Raw genomic sequence first — 26,887 nt, forward strand, 5'->3', positions numbered from 1 at the left:
TTGAGGCTAAAAGCTCCAGAGATAGTCTGGCTGTTCACACAATATATAGGCCACATCTGACTTGGAACTGGAATATAGGACCCCTCAGAATCAAAAGTACAGAGACAACTGATTCAGATCTAGATTTTCAAAGAGGTTTGAATTCTTACTTATGGTCTGTCTCTTATAACAGTTTTGTTGTGTTTTATTAGTCGGTAAAGGACACATCAGCTTATCAGGTCACTAAGAATTACAGTACAATATTAACCTGTTTTTACACTGTCTTCCAACAATAATAAACCACAACAAACTTGTTTTTAGATTCAAATAACTCTTTGCAAATGTTGCACCCAGAGATGTTAGAATAGCCTTTGAGATACATGAATTCAAAAGGCCTAATATATAAATCCAAGGTGCTCTAAAAGGTGATGAATTCTACTCACCAGTAACAGTGTAGGAAAATATGGCAGGTATTATGAATTCAGCAATAGAATGCACAAATACCCTGTAATATTAAATCTATTGAAAGAAGATATGTGCACCTACAACTGGACTTCTAGTCCAGTTCTTTTGGGGCTGCTAAGAGAGAAGGCTCATCCTTTGAAATCTCTCTAACCTTATTAAATAAAGAGATGCCACAACATCTCAGCTTTATGGGTCTATAGAATATCAGATGGCTCTATAACACATATTTGGAGCTGTGTGAAAACAGCAAAAATGTATTTGTAAAATTTCTTGTGGATAAAACATGCCAATTTGCTTAGCTAGCGTTCATGACACATTGTATTTCCATATCCACAAATTCCAGTTAGCAAGTTTTTAAATTGTGGAATTATTGGTGGGAATTATTGCAGCAGATATGCTCCCCTGGCCATTTTGAAAAGCTCCTATTGTTTGCGCAATAGCAATGTGGACAGATTACAAATGTTTGCAGAGAATAAAATTTAGGTCATCCAATCCAAGAAGAAAAACAACATCGTGTGAGTCATGTTACCAATCATAAAGTATGAATAACCAACCCTGAATCTATTGTGGTGACTTTCTCTTAAATGTAGCTTGTAAACTCTTTTAGGGAGGGATAGTATTTGTTACATGTTTGCACAGTGCCTGGCACAATAGGACCCTGTCCCCTAAGACACCACCACAATACAAATAACAATAACAATGCATATACCGCTCCATGTGTAAACAATCGGGTATATTCACTCACACAAACTATTCGTTGAACAACAATGAATAATGAACAAATTCCTAACAGTCTCATAGGCTTTAAGGCCAGAAGGGACCATCATGACCACTTAGTCTGACCTCTTGCACATCACAGTCACTCCTTGTTTGCAAATGAACATTGAACAGAGAACCAGCTTCAATTAGCTGGATACATTATTAACTTCTAATAATTCCACCAGTTGCACTGAGGTTGAAATGTGGCCCCTGAAATCTGAGAATAGAGAAAAAGATGGGATATAAACTCTCACGTTCCAGGGCATAATCAACCATTAATCCAGGGGGGATTAGGAACAAATTTCCCATGTGATCTGCTTATTCCAAATTGTCCACTGCAGGCTTAGTTTTTGTTGTTATTGTTTTGCACCATCTTCTCAGACAGCATACCGGCCTCTTTGGACAAGTGGTCTGAACTAAATCAAGATGAGTAACAGATTTTTGGTTAATTGGCAATTTCAAAAAGTCTAAAAAAAAATTCATTTTGGGTTGGACTAAAATTTTGTTTTGATAAATGTTTGTTTGGATTCTGACCGCTTTTAAATGTCACTGAATTTTTAGAAACAAAATATTTTAGAAACAAAATAAAAATAAAAAGTCATTTTAAACTGGGGGAAAAAATTTGAAACCTTGTGTTTTTTTCAGAATTCTCTCCCCTGCCTCCCAAAAGGAAAACTTCAGTGAAACTGACATGAATTCACAAAATGTTTCGATGTTGCCAAATCTGCATTTTGTGCTGGAAAAAAAGATTTGGCCAAAAAATTTTGTCCAGCTCTCCTCTGAACCCAGATATATGGGCCTAATAACCATTGCACCTAGGGTCTCAGTGCAGTAAATCTGATGCTCTACTGTCAAAACAGCACAAAACTATGAAAACCAGTGTTGGGAAATATCACAGTGGGAAGAGACCTGGGCTGAAGCCCATTTCTGAACACCCAGACCAGAATTTGAATGTTCAAATGGCTCCTGTTTTTATAATGGGCTGAAAGAGACCCTTCAGATGCAAACACTCCAGAACTTGTGGAGTTTGAAGGTTGGATCTCGGTCTGAATTTTGAGGGCTGAGCCTGATTTTACACAAAACCATCCCATTTGCATTTAGCTGAATTTTTTATTTCTTTACTTGGGTTTTTGGCTTTTTTAGTTGGCATTTGGTGCCACTCAGCCCTATGTCTGGTAGAATGAGATCTTATAGTCAGAATCTCCTTTCTTTATTTACTCTCCCACCCCATCACAAAACACACCTACACCACATCCCTGGTGAAGTGCTGCAAGTACTCACATTTGGAGTGTCTGTCACACAGGGCGGATGCCCGCATGTCACATAGTCTTATTGTCCCTTTGCTGCTACTGTACACAAAGGTGTTGCAGTGGTGTGGATGAAATTCTGCCGCTGTGATCACCTCTGTTAGCTCCTCCATGTTAGCTGGCTTTATATCTACGATATCTGACACAGGCAAGTCAAGGAAAAAGGAAAAGCAGGAACCAGCGCTGTCCAAATGCAGTCCTGGTGGTTATTAATCACCTCTGGCTTTCTTTATTATGCAATGTTTAACTGGATCAATTTGCTTTGGAAACCTATCACTCACCTGCGCATGACAGTGAGTATGAAGACAGGGTTCAAATCTCTGCTGTTTAATCCTAAGAGATAAAGTTCTGCACCAGGAACTCTCAGCAAAGACTTGAATTTTAGCTCTAGAAGGGATTTTCCATTCTCTTTCTCTGTATTTCTGAATGGCTGTGGTTCCAGGTTAGATCATATGTAAATAAGCAGCACTTGACATGTATATTAGCATACTGCCCATCATCTGAGGATCTCAGTGATATCATTATCCATTTTACAGATGGGGAAACTGAGGCTCAGAGAAGTGAAGTGTAGGCTTTGCATAAGGCTTCACAGTGAGTGACAGGTCTACAGTAATAAGAACAGCCATATTGGGTCAGACCAATGGTCCATCTAACCCATTATCCTGTCCTCCTATAGTGGCCAATGCCAGGTGCTTCAGAGGGAATGAACAGAACAGGTAATCATCAAGAGATCCATCCTGTCAGCCATTCCCAGATGACAGTACTGTCTACAGTACCGATCTACCCAGTAGAACATACTCCCTCTCTCTAAGCAGACTCAACCAGCAATCACAGTTACTTCCTTATTTCTTTACCACTTGGCAGATATTTTCTTTTGGCATGTGTTTGTTCTGTATTGTACTGCACCTCATATTGTACTTGCTCATGGCCTTAGAATTTAAGCTGTTTAGGGCAAGGACGATATTTGCCCAGAACGTTTTAGCATTAAGTTCCTTTGATGGTGCTGTATAAATTACATAATACAGGATCAAGAATATCAGTGCGTACACTCCCACTCCTCTTACACATATTCAGAATGCAGTGAGATACTGTTTTCCCAATGCGCTGCTTTCAAGAGAGACATGCTGTTTCTAGGAATGAAACAGATCAAGAACTATGGCTAGATTTTCAAAATAAGCTAAAGGAGTTATGCATTTCAGTGCAAATTGGGCATGTCACTACCTTAGGCTCCTTTAAAAATGTCAGCCTATGTTTACTGTCTTTAGTATGAATATGGCATTGACAGACATTGTTCTTCACTTCTCACCATTCCAAAGAGGTCAATGTGAACATGCAAACTGAAAAAAAAACCTAATGCACTAAAGTGAAATCCCATCTTTTGTTACATTACCTATTTACCTAGAGACTGCAGCCGCTTGTCACACACACTGTAATGCCCTCCTTGCACAAAAAAAAAATCTGCAAGACTCCACTCCGGCCAAATTGCCATGGGGCAGAATAAACAGTTCTTATTACAGTTGCTGAAAAAAGAAAATAATCCCAAGAAAAACAAAACATGACAAACAGAAAACAATTACTGTAACAGGAAGATTTTTTATCTCAAGGAAGTTTTGCAAGTTTATACTCAGTAAAATCCTGGACTGAAAATGAAATCATCCTGACAGTCAAGTTGAGTTTGAAATATTTGTAGTCAGACACGCCAGATGGAGGGAGTCAGAAAGAGCCTCCTAGTGGTACAGATGAGCCTTTGATGATTGTCTCTATCAATCCAGCCCCGACACGGACTTAGTGGTCACTGGTGGCAAGCTGCTTTAGATTTCACAGTCCAATCAAAATACCCAGCATGGTACAATTTACTGACTGTGAGGGGAGATGGGGGAGAATAGCACCATTACTTTCATCACCCTATGGAAAGCAAATTAAGGTCCTGCTGTTAACAATAATTTTCACAGAAAGGGAGGGAGGAAAAAAAAATCAGATATGAACTTCACAGGCTTGTGGGGATGGCTTTAAAACCTGACTGCAAGAAAAGTCCTTTCCCCACTGCAGCATGGCAGATGGGAGGGTTTAAAGAAAGGACATTTTTCCCTTTGGAGAGAAAAAAATAGGTGAACATAGGGCTCAGAGGTGGGAAGAGCCGGTAGCTCTGGCTATCACCAGGTATAGATCAGTCAGGTGCTCTGCCAATGCACTTCAGTACTAATCTGCAATACTTCTGCTTTTAGGCGCTTTTGGCATGAAAGATGGTCTTGAGGTTAATGCATAAACTAGGAACCAGGACAGATCTCAGCTCAGCTATGAATTTCCTGTATTACTATTTGCATTTCAGTAGAATGGGGACATCGCCTTATCTCTCTGTGTCTCTGTCTCCTCCTCTGTGAAATCACAACATTTTGCTCTTAGTCAACTGCTTTTCATGTACAGAGCTCAAAGTGCTTTATGAAGGCAAATATTGGTATTTCCACTGTACAGAGGGGGGAAACTGAGGCAGAGAGAGGCAAAGTGACTTGCATATGGTGATACGGCAGTTCAGTGGCAGAGCTGGAACTATATCACCAGCCAGTGCCGTATACCTTGGATTGCATGAAGGGGATAGTAATACTTAGCATCCTCATTGTTTGCTGAGATTTTAGATTTCTTAATGTTTGAGAAGCACCATGATAGTCCAAGATGAAAAGTGATATAGAAATATATTGAATTATCATATCCCTGGATCCTCACACAGCTTTGCCAGCATCCTTCAATTCTGGCCTGCAATAACCCTTGCTATTACAGCCCTGCTCCTTGCTAAGCAGTGCCTTCAAATCATGTCAAGTTGCACAGTGGCTTTGTGATGTGCCCAAAATCAGAACTGGAATGAGACCCCCAAACTCATTTTCACTTGTGACTTAAGTAGGATTTGAGCTTAAGTCTCGGTGGTGAAAGCTAGCGTGTTAATCCTGTGATGCTGTTACCTCCAGGGATGTTTAGACCTTATTAAACTGCACTGTATTTCATGAAATGAGACACGGTGCATCACTGGAGTCTAAAAAAAACCAAACAAACAAACTAACGAAACAATTTCTCTGTTTTTTAAGACTATACAGCGACTGAGTTTTGAGACTGACAGTTGTTGGAGCAAATCCAAAAACCAGTTGTTACTGAGAGATCAACAACGCTAAAAATTAATTTAAAATTGACAGAAACAGAGAGAGTTTGGCTCTGGAAATCTGCTGGCAAACTAAATGTTGCACAGTAGTGAAATGGCATGAGGGGCCTGGCAAACCCAGCAAAGATCTCAGATTGCTCAAGATCAAATGGAAAACCCAAAACTGGGTTGCCAGAATGCTTCACAGACTTGGGAGGATTGGCTGGGTTGAGCTCCTTGCTCAGGACGTTCCAACTTGGTGTACCCAAAGAATTCCTGCAGGGGAGGCATTTGGCCTGGGGGTATCTTGGTGTGTCTCTGGGTCACACCAAGCCGTCAAGGTTTACGAATGGGCCCTGAGCTGAGAAACGTTGAGAACCATTGCTCGAGGGGGCTAACTTCAGACAAGTAAAAACCCAACCCCATAAGTTATATAAAGGATAAAAGAAAAGCAGTTTAAAAGCCAGTTCTACAACTGAGCAGACTCCATGACATTAATTCATGATCACAAATTGACGTAACGAGAAGACGTCAATAGCATTCCATAAACTACTAGTCGTCTGTTGACATTCTTTTCTGACAATAATGGCTGTTTGACTAAATAGAAATAGTTGTGAAAAAAAATTTGTTTTCATCTAAATTTGGGGGAGAGGGAGGTCAAAAAACTGAAATCTGGAAATGTTTTGTTTTCCAATGAAAACCTGAAAAATTTTGATGAAAACTAAAACTTTTCAATTTCACGGAGGTTTTTCACAGGGGAAAAAAAAATCATTTTCCAACCAACCCTACAATTTACTAAATTATGATCTTTTCCTGTCTTAGAAGTGAAACCGCAAAATCTTTTATCATTGAATCTTAAAGTGCTGCAGATTTGTCTCATCTCACCACACGACTCCTTGCTGTAACCTGTAAGATTATTCTCACTGCACTGGTTCTTTTTCATAGTGGGAATTTTTATGCAATGTTTTGCTGTATCATTCTCTCATCTCGTGAAACCTTTGCATAATTTCCCCATATGGTGATAAAAGCCTTGTTCCAAAGGCAATGGCTTTATCTCCATTTCTTCCTCAGAGTGGATGACCACAGCTAAGCAGGCTGTGGGAGACCTGAGTTTCTGAGGAGTCTTCTGCTTTGGCCAGAGCCTCTCAAGGAGGCCACGTAGATGATGTGATTTGAGGGTGGTCATGAGTATCTCTTGCTAGGTGTCCTTTGGAGATTTGCTCAATAGCCCGTGAAACCAAGAAAGAACCCACCTGCCTGCGTAAAGGCCCAAGAAGGAGGAAGGTTATTCAAGGAAAACTCTACTCATTTTCCACAGCTCAAGTGCCAGGTAGGCCCAGAATATACAGAGCCGCATCTTTTAACAAAGCCACTTTTCTGACTGCAAGTGCTCTTCAAAGATAGATTTCAAAAGATATCACAGGACTGCACTAAAGACCATATTAAACTAGAGATGGAGCATTCACCAGGAAAAAAATCATTGTGTCATGAATAAATGTGAGATCCTTAAGACTGTGTCTTGCCAGCTTTCAATTAGGGTTCAAGAATGGGAAGGGAAAACCCCAGGCATGCTCAGATATCTGAGTGGGGTACCCTTCCATCACGAAAACCAAACAATAACATAAAAAAATCCAATTGCAGAAATTTCTACATTTTTCCTAAATAATCATTGTAACTGCTCCTCTCTTCCCTTCTAGGAGCATCAACTCCATGACTAAGCACTGCGCCTGGAGCTAACTTCATAAGAATGTGTGGCATCCGAAGCACTGTGATCAGTAAGAACTCTAAGAAGCTGGTTTCAGGGGATGGGATAGAATGTGTCATATGCTGCCATGCTGTATAAATGACTCACCGACATATCAGAAGGACTGCTTCACTTATGAAATACCAGTTTTCATACGTAGATAAATGAATACAATCCCCTTGGGAGAATGCATGGGAATGCAGCACAGACCAATGAATCTTCTGCTAAGTCCTGCCCCCAAATTACCCAGGGAACTTTTTCTGGCTGGATCAGAGACCTGTGGTTGGTTAAGAGACTGAACACAGCAACTGCAATAAAAAAGATGGGGTAGTGGTAAAGAGAGCAATGCATCCACATTGCCAACCAAACAACCACCTGAGTTATCCAAATTTCTTTGGAACTTCACAGCTGTAAACAGAAGCAATGCTCTGTGGATATGACAACAGTCCATTATCCAAAGGACTTACCTTCTCCTTGCTGCTCTGAACTGCTGCTTCTGTGATGGAGCCATAACCCTAGACTGTGATCTTGTCAGACTTACTAAGCTAAGCAGAATGCCCAGGAAAACTCAGATGGCTGCAGGAATTGGTAGTGGTGATTCACAGCAAAGCTCTCTTTTCTCTTGGTCAGGACTGTACCAATGCCCCAGCATGGTGCTAAGGAACAATTTGCAGCTGGAGATGCCATGTTTGAATGAGATGTACAACTGCATCCTGGTAAGTTGTGGTCAATTAAAATTCTCATGGCACTTTAGCAATAGTAGTGTATCAGCATTAGCATTGGATATCTTGACTAAATTTGAATAGGACAACTACATTCTGTCCATTTGAATTCTCTATAGTTTTGACTGAATATGGCATTTGTCACTTTCTGTTCTAAACCACTGTATACAGCTGCCACACACAGTTCAAAAACTAGCATTGCCTGCCCCCCCAATCCCAGAATGGCTGAATTTCAGTGATTGCCAAGATACTGATAGTTTGCTGTTTGCTCTGAGGATTTCTCAGCAGAAAGCACCATATTAATATCAGTGATTATCATCATCCCTGTTATTATTTCTGATGCAGCTTTTATAGGGGTGACTGGCACAGTCTCATTTGTATGTCTGCAACTGGCAACCTGTCACACACTACACTTTATAATGAAAACTGAACTATTAATATTTCCTCTCCTCATTTCCCCCAAGGCATCTGTCTTCTAAATCACCTAAAGGAACTCCCCTGCCCCCACTTAGACCCTGCAGGCAAAATTCAACATGTCACCTAAACAGGAAAGCAGCAGCTTGTAATGATGCCCAACTGAGCTGTGTTCAATCTTATGGTTCTTGGAATCAGAGAAAACAGTGTAGTGGTAAAAAATAAAATAAAACAGGAGAGAGAGACCTTGTCAGTGCCAGCATTCTAACTGCTCTGGTAACATTTTGCATCCATAGCAAGAGCAACAGCAATAAAAAGGAAAAGGAAGGGTCTTGGCACTTACATTTTGGATTTTTAAGCTATAATTTTACACACTGTCCAGACCGACACACACAAACTGTAACCATAACAGCATCAATAATAGTTGATACTTAGGTAGCACCTTTTATCTGAGAATCTCAGAGCACTTTACAGACATGAACGACCAAAAATAGCCTCCCTACACTTGGGGCAGATCTACACTTCAAAAGCTGTAGCGTCACAGCTGCACCGGTGCAGCTGCGCTGCTGTAGCATTTCAGTGAAGACACTACTATGTTGACGGGAGAACTTCTCCTGTCGGTGTAATTAATCCACCTCCGCAAGAGGCGGTTGCGAAGTTGACGAGAGAAGCCCTTCCACTGACATAGTGCTGTCTATACCGGAGGTTAGATCAGAATAACTGCATCACTAAGGGGTGAGGATTTTTCACATCCTTGAGCGACATAGTTCTACCTATGTAAGTTTGCGGTGTAGACCGGGCCTGAGTAAACGCTGCACTCACCCACAAATGAGGGACCAGGTGGTATATCAATAAAGAAGCCGCATTACATTCTCTTGCCACTAGAACTGATGCACACTGGCACAGGGCACCGTGCGAGAGAAGCTGGCACTACTGCTTTCTGGCCGGTAGACAAAGGTCTCCAGAGCTGTCAACGCTCTTTGGGCAGCGGATGTTATCCAAGGTTCTCTGCTTGGTGTCCCCCTCTGGATCCCTTGCCTGGACCCTGTGACCGGGGACCCTGTCCCTGCTTCTCATGTGTTTTCCCTTGTGATCTGTTGATGCCTGGATTCTGTGGCTCCTACCTGACCTGAGAGGGTTCGCCTTTCATTGCTCTGGTGAGTTCCACCCCCCCCAATCTTCGTTATCAGATGGAACCCCAGAGTAAAAAGGGATGGCCTCTGCTTAGTGTTCAGCACTTTTGTCCCCACTCCTGGCCTTACTCCTTTGTTTACTTTTTCCTCCTTAATTGTCCTCTGTATCTTTGTGGCCCCTTCCCTCTCCCCATGAGGGAAATGCCATTGTATTTTCAGGGTCCCCTACAGAGGTCAAATAGGCTCACCCCTTTCACCACACTAAATTCACTTCAGAAAAACAATAGCAGCTGCTTTCATGTCACATCTAGAACCAGACTGACAGATTGCACTAGAGTGCCATACAGACGCCAAACCCTCAGGTCCTTCACTCCATTTATACATGGATTGAATTCCCACATAAACAAGGAGTGAGGCTGCCTTTGGAATTCATGGTAATTTGCAACGTTTGTGGTACGTTGCAAGGTATGTGTAGTCCACGTAGCTGTTAATTATTAGTTTGTTGTGTTCCTGCTTTATACTTTAATCTCTTTATATAAGAAGCCTACCAACATAGGGTAATTAAATGGGATAATCCGCAGTAATGAAAACAGAGCTAACATAATAATAATAATTAAAATAATTTAAAAAAATATTATTATTAACATCCTGCTGTAAAACACCTCATAATGGGCTAAATCCTGAAGACCTCCCTCAGTTCTTGTTCAGTCCTTCCATAAGCTTCACTGGGAATTTTACCTGAATAAGGAATGAGTAAAACCTGCATAAGGGACACAGCATCAGACTCACTGTTTACAAACAATCATGCCCATATAGCATGGTATTTCTCTAATGGTTAAACAGGAGAAAACTTAATTTAAATATAAGAAGGATTTGTAGACAATGAAAAAGAACCCCTCCAAAAGGTAAACTCAAGGTTCAGATGATCTCATTCTTTTCAAGTCTGGGTTCTATAAGAACCTCTCCTGATTGAACAATAACTCCAGCCAGATGTATGAATCAAAGGATACTAAAACTTTGATTGGTTATTTCAAAGTTCCATAAATTTATCCTCAGGTCGTCGGCTGACATGTAGGTTTCATAGTCACTGTTTACAGATATGGAGTTGATGTGATATGTGTGTGCATTGGCAAATACTCTTCGGGGAGTGGCCTCCACCATTAGATCCATGGGCTTTAGTACAGGGACCTGGCAAGACAAAGAACAAAAGCAAGGCATTAGGAGAAAAAAATAGGTTCAGCATTAAAAGAGATCTCATTGCAATTTTCAGACCAATATGTTCAGCTACCTTTCCAACAATCTGACCGACAGCTGAGTTAATTCAGGGCACCATTCATTTATGGGGACACTGGATTGTTCAGTGACATGAATTAGGTTTTGCCTCTAGGCTTGAGGATGGAATCTGAACCATATCAGAGATGTCTGATAGTTCCCACCTGATGATTGTTTGTAGTCTTGTGTGAACCAGGTTGGTGGTGTCCGCCCAGTTCTTAGTGAACTGTAGTGTGCATCACATAAACCACCATTTCAACTGGCACTAACTGGCACCCTTGTAGGTTCCCCAGAGATTTAATCCTGCCTTTTTTACTAACACAAATTCACTTAAGCCCCTTGCCCCTCACAATTTTATAAATTAATATATGCATTAATATATATAGTAGAAAAAATGAACAGTGGGAAAAACAGATGTAGAAATCCTTTATATGTGGAGGAAAGGTATTGTTCTGGTTAGGTTTGAGCACTGCACTGAAAGTTAGGTACCCCCGAGTTCTAATGCCCACTCCGGCCAAGATTCCCTCTTTGCCCTTAGTCAAGTCATTTAACCTTTCTGCCTCAGTTTCCCCATTTGAAATATGGAGATATTACTATTTACTAATTCACTGGGCTGTTGTGATGATTAATGTTTTGAACACCAAAGGTCTATCATAACTGCTAAATTGTTTGGTTGGGGTTTTTTTTTAAAGAAAATTGTATCTAAGTGCTACACTGAAGTACTCTGAATAGCATATTCAGGCCCCAATCTTACTATCAAATCCAAATGGATAGACTCTTGCCCTGCAGTTCTGCACTGGCACAGGGGTCCATATGCATAGATTAGTTTGTGGGTTCAGAGCTCCCGATATTAACACTTACTTCCAAACTGCTGCTAGACTGCTGCTAAAGCCAGAGGCTTATTTTTATTGCAAAATGCAAATACACAGAAAAGCAAAAAAATAAAGAAAATCACTGTAGATATTTTCGTTATTGGTTGCCTAAACCCTCCCTTCCCCCCCATCACCCCGATCAGCAATTCCTTTATTCTTTGTTATTAAAAGAATAATTTTTAAAGGACATCCATGTCAGCACAGATTCCCTCCTCCCCATTCTGCTTTATAGTAAAATAATGAAATTGGGAGATCGGAAGAGAGAGGAAAATAGAAAAAACAACATTGTAGCAGATGGAGAAAAAACTGACTGATATAATTTTCCTTGTATGGTTATTAACCATAACCCATGTATGCCATCAGTGGATGAATAGATATAGTCAAAAGCTGTATATGCAAAGATGGACATAAATAATATCTTTAGCCATAACACTCGTAAGGCAACTTAATGCAGTAGAAAGGTGTCAGTCTGTGCTTCCTTTTGCCAAGAAACCATTCCCTCAAGTTACTTCATTACTGTGTGTATTAGCTGTATGCTGCCCAAACAGATTTCCCATGGCTGCTGAGGTGGGGATAGGAGTATGACAGCCAGGATCAAGTGACACTAGAACATAGGAACTGCCAGCTCAGAGCCTGAGCTTAATGTGATGAGCCTGCTACCTAATTCAGCCTGACATATTCAATGATGCATCATTTGCCGTTGAAGGACTTTGCTCAGCCATCTGGGGACATGGTGTAGCATTTTGCCCAGAGACTACAGGAAGCAGGCTGTCATTCAGACTGTCAGAAACATGATGGTTTGCAAAGGTAAAGGGTTCAACTGTTACACCAGACCTCTCTGGAAACAAAAGTAAATAAATAAAAGGCTTTGGCATAAGATTTCATTCAACATAACACTGATATGCAATACAGCAACATCTTGACTGTCATCGTACCCACCCAACCCACACACGAGTTCCTATCCCCAAAGCCTGCAGCAATCAATGCAGTACCGGCGCTGGTAGGTATAGGTCTGTTCAAGAGTAGCAGTGAAGAGCAACAGCTCCAAATGACCCAACCTAAGTTTTATCTGGCAGGTTTTTCTGCAAACAATTTAGTTTTCTTGCGCCCTGAGCGTGAAACAACCAACAATCATCTCCACTTTCTGGGACACAGTCAAATTCTGGGGAGTCTACTCAAGTCTTACTCAGTCCTTCATCAGGCTCTTGTCAAGGTCTTGGTCCTTAGTGACTATTACATTTTGTGTAATGGATATAAGATCTGACAGACAGGATGAAGGCACTTTTTTTCAGCTGTTACAACTGCAAAGATCTGTATTTGAATATGCAAAGACATAACTGCCCATGCACATGCCCACTTGAACACACAGTTACCTGGTTTGTAGGTGCAATTAAGGCTTTCGCTTGAGGTGAGCCAGCACTGGAACCTTGACTCTGAACCGCTTCCAGTTCTGGTGCAGGATCAGTTCAGATTTGCCTCCCTGAATTCGAACTCATCCATAAGGTTTTGGTTTGCAGAAAGACTGAAATCCCATTCTGGATGTTGATGGAGAAGAGCTGGAGAGGTTCATGGGTTGACTGATCTGAAACTGAACCCTAACCCTGACTCACTCTCAAATCTACTTCCCAGCCTATTCCTAATCTGGATCCAAATAGTGTCTCCAAGTCTAGTTTCTGGAGGCAAAGCTGGTTCACATGCATATTTAAGGGTACCTAGCTGTGTCTGCCATTGACAATCTCGCCCATAGTTTTTGGGCTCACTGAAACTTTAGCCAGGGCTTTAGCTGGGATAGGGGAGTTCCCAGTGGACACTGAGGCAGTGTAGATTTCCTCCTCACAGCTATTGGCACCTGTGGCACGTCAGCTGTGGGAGGGGAAGTGGCTGGAGTTTATTGCACTCCAGCTATGCCCAGATGGAATATGGGCCATATAGGACTCGTCAGCTGGCACAAATAATAATAGCCCCCAAGCTATTCCATGCTGGGACGATGTGAAGAATCAGGGAATTGTAACAGGTTGTTGGTTCTCAACTTCTCCTTTTAACCTCTGCTGGGCTGTCCTAGGTTACTACATTGGGCAAGGAAACCATCCTTCTTTACCGCTCCTTTAGGCACAGGCACAGTTGAAGTGCTACTCTGCTCTTTTTGGGGCAGCCACAGCCCGAGAATGGAGCTACCAGATCTGTGCTCTCCTCCCTCCTCTGTAATGCAAAAGGCAGGCAAAGAAAGTGGTGTTCTTGGGGTGTCAGAAGCAGCAGTGGGATGTGATGGCCATACTGCCTCTTCGTAGCAACAGAGCTGATTCAAACACTTCAGCTAAAAATATCACACAAACCATGTCGGTGGGAGTGTATTTTTTATTTAGAATCAAATCCATATTTTCTTCTTAATACAGTTGTCCTTAAGAGCCACAGGTTTGACATCACGGTAGTGAGAGAGAGAGAGCTCCTCAGAAAAGCGAGAAATACAAGCATTCACTATAGGCTATATGAACATTTGCATATTTTGTGCTAGCTACAAAGAAAAGAAATGTGTGCAAGTGTGCATGTATCAATAGCAAACTGTCCTATCTTCCATCTCAACTGGAATGCTCAGGATGTTTGCACTGCAATCCCTAGCTACTTGGAATTTGAGGCTGAGGCTATTTTACACAATTAAAGGGTGAATTTTCTCTTTCCATTATCATTTGTTCAAATATTTCTTTGAAAATGCAGTCTTTATGCCCTTCATTATCAATGGAGATAAAGAAAAGAAAAGAGGATACTTAATTTTTCAGAAGTGAAAGTTCACTGTTTGCTTTAGCGAGGAAGCAGGTGCAGAATCAAAATCATTTGACTGGGGGAGTCCCAGAAAAAAATAATAGCAAACCACTAACCAAAGAATCACAAATGGAAAAGATCTTCGGTCTAGTCCACTCCAGGGCTGATGCAGGTTTGTTCTCTGCTATATATTTTCTAATACACTGTCTAGTCAAGGTTTTAAAGGTCTCAAGCAATATAGCTTCCAACAGTCCCCTTGGGAGACTATTCTATAGTCTAACAGACCTCCTCATTACAATTTCTGCTTAACATACAACAAATGGAGAGAAATGATGGTCTAACTTAACAGCACTACAACTACCCTGCATTCCACAAAGATCTGCTACACTGAATCAGATATTGAAAAAGAGCATCAGAGTTACCAGAAACTAATGCATGAGGCAATGAATTTGCTCAGAACTGCAGCACTTAGCAAGTGTTAAATAAAACTGGCTAATAAAATGGCTGGTCACTTAGTAGCAATTAAAACTTTTTTTTTTTTTTTATTAAAGCATACAGCCCTCCTGTTAGTCTCTGCTTAAACCACCCAACAACCCTACTAGTATTGTCATGACAATCTTGAACAATATAGAAAACTCCTAAATGCATTCTTTATTCAATTACCAAACTAACCTGGAGGGCAATATCTGGTATTATATATATCCATTATTAAGGGGTAATTCAGTGTAACAAACCGAATCAAGTACATACAAAGGCTGTCATATAAAATAAACCACTAACAAATTAAATTACTTTCTGTTTTCGAGAGGCAGATTGCCAGTCCATTTTCATTTAAAAAAATATATGTCTTAATTTTTCTTTTGAATTTCAAAGAAAGGACCCCCCAGCACACGGAGCTGATGATGCTTGTTTGATACTCGCACAACATTCAATCTTTTTCTTCTTGTCTAGCGAAGGTTTCTCCTTTCCTGAGTTAATGAAGCACTAATCCTCTCTTGAGCTGTAAATTCGTTTTCTCCATGGTTCAGTGGCGGATGTGATTCAAAAAGCAAGGGAGCCAGCCTGTCTTGGCCCCTTCTCACACATCAGAATTGCATCTTTCTTCCAGTTTCAATCTACTATCAAAAGGATCAAGCGGAGTTAATCTGATCGGCATAATTGTTGTTGTTTTATTAGTTCCTTCCTTCATTCTCATCAGGTTTCTGCTTTTTGTGTGGGTGGTGTAAGGATTTGCACAACATACAACCCTCCTCTTGGAGAAAAGCATAATTTTGTTCCCATACTTTGTGATGATGGACACAGCTCAACTGGATTTGCTTACATGAGTAACATTGTACCTCTCACCCTCCCCTCCCCTCCCCTCTCCATACCCAGATTTGGGATGCGGTGTTGCCAAATTTTGAGTCAATAATTGGTAATCATCATCATCATAAATTTCCAGATTCAGGAGTCATATGAATACATGAAAAGTCAAAAACCAAAATGCCTACATATTGGCATGAAATATCTCAGGATTCTTAAGTCAGTTACGTGATTTTGAGGGCCACACTCATGAACAGATGGGGTTGGCAATACTGTGACAAATGCCAGAACAAAGGGGACCAACATTTATCCATGCAAGAAACTTAAAATGCTGCAGGATTTCTTCCACTGGGGTAAACATCTCTTTCCATCACTTCCATATCAGAATTGACAACACAAATGAGCAGAGATCCAAACTGTGTGGAACACGTGGAATTTTTGGGGTTAAAATGAATAAGGTCCCTTGAAAGGAGAGACAGGCCTGAGGCATGAGTAACATTACTGAACAGCCACAGAAAGTGATGCTGACTATTCCCCTACATCCACTTCTTTGGGGCTGTGCTCAATCCTTTATAAGGGATTGTGTTTTTCAAAAAAGCTTGCAGTATTACTTGTTTGCAGGTGGAAGTACACAGTGTGCGCGCTCTGGTAAAATGCATGGCTGCACATGATAACCACTCCACAGCTCAAGTCATACAGAGTGCATTTTGGCTACCTGTTTCTGGTTTTTTCCACACAACTGACCTCTGTATCTTTCTGGGAATATGATGATAATATTATCTACCTTCTGTCCAGGGGTCACCAAGCACTCTTTTTAAGAATATAGGTTGGAATCATAATAAATATGTATTTTTAAAGTACTTTGAGATCACTGAGCCTCTAGGTGCACTGACAAATAACATAAAATATCATCAAAATGAGCCTGTGACTGGGTGTGAACTTGGCATCGGCACAAAAAGGGTTATGGGACCCTGAAAGAGCCAGTAACCTCACTGACTGCACCTGGGAAGGATGTGGCCAGGTGAAGGGGATGGACTCAAAGAGGAGAGATGTGCACAGTGGAGAGGAGACCCATGGAGAGGATGCAGTGCCCTCTCTCTCAGTGGAGGGGCCTGACAGAAGGCGAAGAACTCTGGAAGCGCAGAGATGCAATCTGTTCCTGAAATGAACCTGAAGCCTGAGGAAAGATCAGTGCTGAGTGATGACGGCCTGCCTGAAACCCTGGGAAGGTGAAAAACTGTGCCAACTCTAGACTGTGGGGAGGAGTGAGGCACAGACGCCTGAGGACAGCTGTGAGGACACCGCATTATAGCTGAGGCTCCCTCGCCCTGTGAGGGAGAGGGATTGGCAAACTCAGCCTGATTGGGGCTGAAGATTCAGTTGTCTTTGTATTTTTGTTGGACTGGTTAAAATGACTCTGTGACCCTAGAAGGGAGGGACTTAAATGTCTCCTGGCTGGAGGGTGGAGTTGTGAAAAGAGGTGGGGCACCACAGGCCTGGAGTGAGCACCAGCAGGGGAAACTAGAGAAGACTGAGCTAATACAGCACTCCCTGCCATGAGGAGGTACTCTAGTGGTGAATCCACTCTTCTAAAAAGACCAGAACAACTGCTGCAAACCAATGGCCTTCAAATATATACTGCCACAAGGCACCAAACCCCTCAGGGAGGTAGTGTATTAGCCCCATTTTACAGATGGGAAAACAGGTAAAGAGAGTTTAAGTGATTTGTGCCAGGTCAAACAGTGAGTCAGTGTCAGAGCCAGGAGTAGAATCTACAGTTCTTGGTTCCCCAAGCCTTGGTCTATCTCCCTATGATGTTATTTTGGTACCCATTAGACAGGATATAGTTTGCCTTTTTTCTTAAGTGGATTTTGTGCTGGCAAATGCTTTTCTTAAATTGGAAAGTCTTGTGAACACAGTGATGCTCATGGGCATTGCTCAGATCTGCCTCTGAAATGGAAATCAATTATTTACAAGCTTTAAAACAGACCTGAGGAGCACTAGTTCCCTTATGGTAGCAAATCCAAAATGGCAACACTGGTCCGGTGCCTTGCCTCTGGCCAATCCATTTTAATGCCATTTGGGTGTTAGAAAAATTAAGTGGTTTGCGAAAGGCCTTCCAGTCATTGGGGCAAATTTACAAAACTGCAGTAGAATTAAAAACTGGCTGTCTGATGTGCTTTGTGTACGCAATCTGGTGGGCAAAGTCACATGAACAACGAATTGCTTGACACATCCCATGTATTTTAAATTAACACAGGCTTGGGCCTTATGGTAGAAAATTACATTTACAAAGGAATAAATCATACTACTAGAGAAGTTACAAAGGAAATTGCATCATCATTACAAATGGGAGTCAGGAGACCTGCATTCTAGTTCCAGCTCTGCTACTGTCCTGCTGTGACACCTTGGGCAAGTCGCTTGACCTCTCTGTGCCTCGGTTTCCCTTCCTACCCATTGACTGTATTATCTTTTCAGAGTATAAACTATGCATTTGTACAGAGCCCAGTACAATGGGGCCCCCATCTTGGCTGGGATTTCTAGGTGCTGCGATAATATAAATGAATAATACTCATCCACTGGAATTTGTGATTCTTCTACCTTTTACTAAATTCACTAATCTTCATGGAAATGTCACTACTCCTTGGGGAAGTTTGCTGAACCCATATAAATTATGGGTTATGCTAATCACATTGGTAGATGGGTGATTTTAAGACCTGAAGACAAGCTCTGTAAGGCTCAAAAGCTTGTCTCTCTCACTAACAGAAGTTGGTCCCATAAAAGATATTACCTCATCCACTTTGTCTCTCTGGTTTTGAAAGTGACAGACTTCTAAATATTCAGGTTATTATGTTGGCAAAAGGTGAGGTTCTGCTTTCAGTTACATCAGCACCAAATTCTAGAGTAACTTCATGGAAATCATTGTAATGCAATGGGTAACTGGATTTACACCAAGAACTGCGAGCAGAATCTGGCACACAATGGAAGCCATTTAAAACATCTACACGATGTAGCCACTTCACTAGGTATCTTTCTGGCCAGGGGCTACCAAACCTCCTTATCTGAGCTGAGGTAATGCAGTGATTACCTGTTTAAAGTGTAAGGAAATAATGTAGCATCTTAGACACCCTGGGTAATAACTGTAGTGTTCACTTCTTAGTGACACCCCCTGCAGTCAACTTTGTATGTATAATAGCACTTACCTGCGAAGTAACCTCTGATATTGAAAATTAGTCTTAGATATCTGAAACCATTATTTTTAAATAATTACATTGGGTTAACTTGGATATGTGGAGGCAGCACCCACACAGCCAGATGTTGCTGCTAGTCACCATGTGAAAATCAAAAGTAAGTCCATCAACTTTAATGGGTTTACTCCAGAGTTACACCTGTGTTACCAAGAGCAGAATTTAGCCCATGACTTCAACAGGAACCTAGCCTGCAAATGAGACCAGAATCGGGCCCTGTGAAATTAGCAACACTGAAGTTCCCTTTTGTAATGCATGCTAGACCTAATCTTTTATTTACAACAAGGAAAAATATCATCCAGTTAGATGGGAGTCGGTAGGCAGCACTAATTCTTTGGGGCCAAACCCAGAGGTGCACTGACCATAGTCCAACAATGGAGTACCTCCATGCATTTGGTCCTTGATTTTTATTTTGTAATTCCAAAAGGCATGCTCTGTGCTGTCAACAGCAGAAACAACAGGACAGCGCAGCCTGGGGATTCATATTTTGCAGACAGAATATGCATCAAAGACTATTTTCATGGCAGACTTACAATTTCACGCTGTCTATGACTGTTTTATTGGGCCTCTCTCATGAAGTGAGAGAAGATTCATACCTTCCCATGTGAAGATAAGCTTGCTATCTAATTACCAATCCATGTCACCTATAATTCTGCCGGTTTCATCTGTTTTCCCTAGACGTTTCCACCCCTCTAACCCTTACATTTACACTAATGCTATTTCTTTTGTCATTTATAACTTGGGATTGTTTCATATAATCGAATGCAAGGATAGAGACATCCTAACACATCAAATATTCTTAGGTTTGTCAGGGAACAGAGATCCTGCACTGAATTAAACTCTGCTAGGCTGTCCCAGGAGGATATGGGGAGGAGCAAGATGTTCAGCAGGCTTAGGAATTCTGCTAAGGGGACAGCTACTGTGAAACTCCCTCATGCTGAGGCCACCACAAACCATCAAGGTGGTGGCCTTACTGAGCCCATTCCTTTGAGGTGTGGTGCTTTAACAAGAATTATGTCAGGACTGTGGGCCCAATCCCTGTGAGGAGCTAGATGCTGGAGAAAAAGGTGCTCAGCACCCGGCAGGATCAGGAACCGAGTATGGCATACGTAAAACTGTACCTAGCTATCTAAAAATTCACAAAAAGGACAAAAATCTCTTCCCTGAAGAGCTGGCAAACCAAAGGCCTGAAAACGTGCCAAGCAGTGAGCAAACCAGAGCAAGGCACTGAGCAAACTGTCCAGAGCCAGATTCCAATATTTTATTTCACTTTGTCTTCCCATGGTGACATGGGTGGGATCTCATAATTAAATAGAAGAGGAAAATCCCTCCACCAATATAAAAATGGATAAAACAAAAAGGAAATAGGAGAAAGAGGATAAAGCCTGGATATCAGTACCTGCATCTTGATTTACAACATGCTATCAAATGCTCAGACATAAGGTAACATAATTTCATAACATTTAATCTTTCATATTATGTTTAAAACAAGGGAGCCAAGAAATCTAAACTTCCATTCCCAGCTCTACCATGGACTCATTCTGTGTTTCTGGGAAAGTCAATCCATCTTTCTGCCTCAGTTTCCCCATCTATAAAATAGGGATGAAGATTCCTACCTGCCTCACCTTGGTGATATGTAGATTAAATTTAGTTCATACTGTGAAGATGCTTTTTTTTTTTTTTTTTGCTTACGGATAGGGGCCGGAAGAAATTCAGATTTAGATATATTTTAATACAACTTGTTCTCATTTCAAACCGGCCACCTGAGCCTGCATGATTGATGTGAGTCTTTTGATATGCTCTTTACTCTTTATCAGACGGTAGCCACAGCAGCGGTGCACACAATAAAGACGGTAAAGCCGACGCCGCCGAGCAGAAGAGGGAGTATGTTTGCTTTAATGAATGTGCTTAGCACTGCTTGACAGACCTGCCAGCAGGAGTCCTGTTGAGCTTTTCAATTACCATTTCACTATAGAGAAGACTCCTGGCACACCGAATTGCTCTGGCACCAGCACACAGGCAGGTATTCAGAGCACACCCACAGCTAATGGAATCAGAACTGGCTGGGTAGAAAAAATAAAGCAACATTTCATTGTTTGCTAAGATCCGGCCTCCTGTGATACAGCTGAATGCTCCATCTCAGCAGCAGTATGATATGCTGTGGTGGGGAAGGAGGGTGGGTATGCAGTAAAAAGGCTAGGTAGGCAGATTGGCACACTGCTCGCATGCCCTAATGCAGGCTCTGAAAGCTCCCACTCTTGCTTTTAGTCTGTGTTCACTAGGGTGCTCTCTGAACCCAGTGGGAAAGGGATTTTTTTATGCCATTCCTATGTTACACGTACACCTGAACAGAACCCCGACAGGGAAGCTGGACTGGAACTGGGCTTGGAAAAACACGTCTCACACAGAAAGAAACTACTATTCCCACTCCCTCTGGGCAAGGTACCACAAACGCTACCCTGATGGCTCCAGCTGAGTGAATACTCCTAGTGAGGGAGGTTTAATGCAGTTAGCAGAGAGCCAGCCATGCTGTGGACAGGGTCTTTGCCACTGAGCATCCTTCATACCCTGAGGTTATTTTCTTTAGCTCTAGCATTCCACACCAGCCTCAGAACCAGACTGTTGGTGCTCTCAGCCAGAGGCACAATGGTTGGGAGAAGGAGCAGGGAGCCCTTTGCACACTGCACACATCTGCTGGAGGCAGCCAGTATCATGCTGATCTCTGGGAGCGAATCTGCATCACAGAAGCCAATGGGAGCATTGCCATTGATTCCCATGAATGAAAGATCAGGGACACAGAGCATCAGGGGGCACCCAGGCTAGAGCAGTTAAAGTGCCCAATACATCAAAGAGAGGAGGACAGGGCAGGTTAGGGCACGCTCCTGACACCGCTCTCTTGTGCCTCCTTTCTGCTCTCCAGCACTGGGGAGCTGAGCTACTCCAGCATGAGCTACTCCACATTAAAGTGTGTTGTGGTTACCATCTGTCTTCCACAGGCAGAATGCCTCAAGCAATTACCACGTGGGCACTACACTTCTCTTCCCTCTCTGCCACAGCGCTCCAATGCCTCTCAAACCCCAGCAGAGCCCCTGACATGTCTTGAAGAGAAGCTTTCACTAAGCTGATGAGTTCCAGGAGGGTAGCTGTGTTAGACTGTTTTTAGTAAAAGAGCGAGAATCCTGTGGCACCTTAAAGACTAACAAATTTATTTGCACGTAAGCTTTCATGGGCAGAAACCCACTTCGTCGAATGCATGAAGTGGAAACTTCAGTTTGGTAGATATATATACACATGCAAGGATGGGTGAGTTACATCACAGTAAGGAGGGCAAGTGTTAACGAGGTAAATTCAATCAGGGTGGATGAGGCCATTCACAACAGTTGATGAGAAGGTGTGAATGTCAAAAGAGGGAACTTTATTTTTTGTAGGGGGTTAGCCACTCCCAGTCTCTATTCAGACCTAGTCTGATAGTGTCAAGTTTGCATAGGAGTTCCAGCTCTGCAGTTTCACATGGGATTTGTTTTTGAAGTTTTTTTTTGTTGAAATATGGCAACTTTCAAGTCTGTTACTGAATGTCCAGGGAGATTGAAGTGCTCTCCTACTGGTGTTTGAATGTTACCATTCCTGATGTCTGATTTGTGTTCATTTATTCTTTTGTGTAGAGGCAGTCCAATTTGGCCAATGTACGTGGCAGAGGGGCATTGTTGGCACATGATGGTGTATATCACATTAGTAGATGTGCAGGTGAATGAGCTCCTGATGGCGTGGCTGATGTGGTTAGGACCTGTGATGGTGTCACTTGAGTAGATATGCAGGCAGAATTGGCAACGGGGTTTGTTGCAAGGATTTCACTAAGCTGCTCACTATGATGCATTTTCAAAGGTCTCTTCCCCTTTGGTTCACTGTTTTTTGATCCTCATGTTTCCTTTCCCCTTGCTGCTGATGCTGCTTTTACTTTATGCACCATCAAAATCTTATTTATGTCCTCTGGATATTTCTGCTGCTCAGTGTTTGCCTTCATCCTACATATGGGGCAAAACCCCCTTCATATTATTTACTCAAGCAGTCTCACTGGAGCCTGTTAGCAGGATCTGGCCCATAAACACTGCTCTTAATCAATGTCACCCCACAGATACTTTCCCTGCTTAATGCATTCCACTCTGTGCCTAAGGAATTCCCCTGCTCAATGGTCTGTTCCATATGGTCACTGTACATATTTCTCCATGTCTCTTGTTTTGTCCCTGGCATCATTACATCGCACAAGCCTGAAGTTCTGACAGCCTTAACTGGAGCTGGTCATAAAGTAAAAAATATCCTGATTCATGAATAAAAGCATCACGTTTAGTTTGCTGTCAGGCAGGGGGCCATGTGATTTTTGGCAACTGCCAGGTATTTGTGAAACAGTTTGCCAATGCCAAAAGGTTCATGAATCTTATTGTGAACACCCATTCATTCCCAAATTCCTACAAAAAAAAAAAAAAAAAGTGCCATATTTGTTTTTCCCTGGTTTAAAAAATGTCAGTCATCCAATCAGAGAACAGGAGCAGTACCATGTGACTTAGGGGACCAATCACACAATAAAGATCATGGCTAGCTGAAGCAACCCATTTCCAAATAACTCACAGGCCGAAAATTATTTGTCACAACTACTCAAGAAATACTTACAAATAAAATTTTTTTTTAAAAAGTCACATTTATGGCAATCAGGATCAGTTTGGAAACTATTCACTATTTCCCCCACAGAAGTTACCTTGTATTATTAAAACAAAAAAAATAGTCAAATCATTCAGTATTTCTTATTTCCTGTGCATTCTCGCATGACATTTTTTAGCTCAGAGTTCTTCCTTGTTTAATTATTATATAGTTATGGATTATTTTTACTATATATTTCTTCAATTTATTAAATGTGAGGCGTTTATAGCTACCTGGGCTAGAAACTAGAACATTTTTATTATTTGAGGGTAAATATCTGGCATTGTCAATCTTAGCTTTATGGACTGTCTAGAATTTCATTCCCCTAAAGGACATGATTCTTTAAAATGATCTCGCTAATATATTTTTTTCCATCCCAGAAGAGCCAATGTCATTTTAAACCCATCCACCAGATTTATAGCTTTTCTCTCTTCTGATAATCAGGGAGAATTATGCAAAGACACAGTTGTGTTATCAAAACACAGATTTACAGCAATCTAATTCCATTTGATAATTCTGCCTGGCACATTGTTTTTACAGTATGCCTTGATGTAGATACAGACAGTGTAATTGCTGTGGAAAAACAGATGAATAGGAAAAAATTTGGGAAGGTCAATTCTGGTCATCAGCTCTTCAAGCCGAGTTTACAAACATTAAATGGATGGATAATGAGTTTGCACCAGAGAAGAAAGAATCCAGCTCATGACCTGGACAAAGAGGTGCGGGGGGGGGGGGGGTGTGTGTGTGTGTAAAGAGAGGGGGGAGCAGAGAGGCAAAATAACCTCCTTTTTAATTTCAGCAATCTGAAGTTAAACAGCCAGAGATCTAACTAACATCTATCTTCGTGCTGCTTTCATAGTCTACTCTTGGTTCAATAAAGGATTAAGACTGAAAGGAAGACATTACAAATTTTATTTACAAGATTAATTCAGCTGCCAAAAACACGCAAAAGATCAGAACCACTCAATTCTCAAAATACAAGTATGGGTTTTGGTGTCCTGGCTGAATTCTCAAACTGGGTAATTTCATCTTCTCCCTGCTGATTTCTGAATCCCACCTTTATGGTTTCAATTGTAAACAACTCTCCTCTTTACTCCTGATGTAACAGCTAACCAAACAAGCAGCTGAGAATCAGCATAACACTGGGAAACACCAGCCATGCCTCTTTTCCTCGAGCCACATCCCTTTGCAAAGTGGTTGTGCTACACCAGAAGATCTGGTCCTGGCTTTTTTTCTTTATAAACTACCAATATTTAATGAGCAACAAAAAAGTAAGTAAACCCTCAGAGTGCACTCCATAGGTCAATAGCACAATCCAGACGGTTGACAAGGGATTAATAGCAGACTAATGGACTGTCCTGCCTGAGACAGTATGTGTCATTGCAAGTCAGATTCTGTCCCACTAGGTCTAAAGAAGCGAAACCACCTAAGATTGCATTTTGAGCTCAGCTGAGCATGCAAATACTGCACACTGAACTGTTTTAGGGCAATGTAGGTGACTAGTGCAACTGGGGAAATCTTTTTTTCAATTACTTTTGTTGCAGTGGTTTGACAATGATCTGATCATTTGAAATTGATTAGTTCTGCCACATGCATTTTATAGCACTTCATTATTTTTAAAAAGCCAAACGTTTCAAATTACCCTGTTTGTCATTTAAATGATAATGTTTTTGAGAATGTAAAAAGAAATACAAATCTCTGTACTGTGGAATTAATACTCTGACACCAGAGACAAAGCCACAGTGCTAGCAGCATAACAATTTTTATCCATAGCGTCATTCCCCCCCCACCAAAGTAAACTGCGGATGCTTGAAGTTGCATATAGAGCTGTGCATTGTGCAAGGAATAAAGTACAATTTGCCATAAAACTGTCTCCAGAAGCCAAAGAATTTGCATGCTTTGGCAGGAAGGGAGTGTTTTTACGATGGATTTTGTTGAGGTTGAAAGAATGAAATAGCAGGTCTTATTCAGGTTGCTTCATAACAACGAAAACCCAGGAGAGTAAATGCGTGTGCTGACCACAGTCTTGTAGCACTTTGACTGTGAGGTTTACTAATTGTAAAGGGTTTATTTTTCCATCAATGTGGATGGAAATATTGGGGGCAACTTTGATTAATTTTTTTAGGAGAGAGATTTTTAGTGCTCTTGAAAAAAATGCCCGGCTCAGAGCCCTGGAGACTGAACTTCTTTGTTTACCACAGATAAATGCACTTCTTGTTTTATCCCAACCACAACCCAAAGTGGAGGGATCCCCTCAAAGGGTGCAGTGGTAGTTCCACACACATTCAGACCCTGTTCTCTCTTCTGAGATTGCTAGCAAGCATGCAGACTGTGATGGAGTTCTGGGTTGTAGAAACTTGGCCATTAGAGACTTCACCAAGACCATCCAATTCATATCACACACAACAGAACACTAACTGCCATCAAATATAAATGATGTTCACTCATTATTATCCAGGAGTACATTACAACCGATGACCTCAAGCAACAGGCTCCTTATGAAATTAATATCCCCTGACCAGCCAGCTGTTAAGAGCCCAGCCACCATTAAAACACAAAAGTTTGAACAATTGCTCACAGTTGTTCAGGCCACCACACAAAAGAGGCTGCAATGCCGTCTGGAATGGCCAGGTGGGATTCGTGACAAACCCACTCCGAGTATAACTCTGCTAAGTAAATGGAATTGCATCTTTTGACCTCCTTGGGCCACCAGGGGTGGAGAGCGCTGCAGAGGCTCTGGAGGCAGAGTCATGAAGTAACAGCGATCCTTACGTTCCGTTGAGTGCAACACCCAAGATTCTCCTAAGGGAATCCCATCTAATCCTCAGCCAGAATCATGGTGGAGTGATGAATGCCGTATACATTCACAAGACAGACAAAGGCTGAGAAAATGATGTGTTCTGCTCAGGAAAGTATGAGAGGACATGGCTCTGGCTATGTACGAGTGCCCTAACAAACATAGAATAAATTGAAATGAAGTGAAGATGAAACAGAAAGAGAAATGTGCAAGTCACCTCCCCTGCTGGCAAGGGAATATCCATCTCACTGAGAAGCCAATAGTTCCATTTTATTTTAAAGAAAATTTATTTCTTGT

The 26,887-nt window shown here is 41.6% G+C and overlaps 1 protein-coding gene across 3 annotated transcripts in view; it reads right to left on the minus strand.

The window, feature by feature from the left end:
- Positions 1–26,887, minus strand: part of PPP2R2B (protein phosphatase 2 regulatory subunit Bbeta) — a 205,623-nt gene that overhangs the window by 12,664 nt on the left and 166,072 nt on the right. For all 3 annotated transcript variants that reach the window (XM_067566388.1, XM_067566389.1, XM_067566390.1), the window contains 2 exons: positions 10,661–10,838; positions 2,485–2,649 (listed from right to left, as the gene is read on the minus strand). In XM_067566388.1, coding sequence (XP_067422489.1) covers positions 2,485–2,649; positions 10,661–10,838 — 343 coding nt within the window. The remainder of the gene's footprint in view (positions 1–2,484; positions 2,650–10,660; positions 10,839–26,887) is intronic.

The sequence above is a fragment of the Emydura macquarii genome, unplaced genomic scaffold (genome assembly GCF_026122565.2).
Source record: "Emydura macquarii macquarii isolate MOO-44397 ecotype Brisbane River unplaced genomic scaffold, CSIRO-AGI_Emac_v2 contig_2768, whole genome shotgun sequence".
Classification (NCBI taxonomy): domain Eukaryota; kingdom Metazoa; phylum Chordata; order Testudines; family Chelidae; genus Emydura; species Emydura macquarii.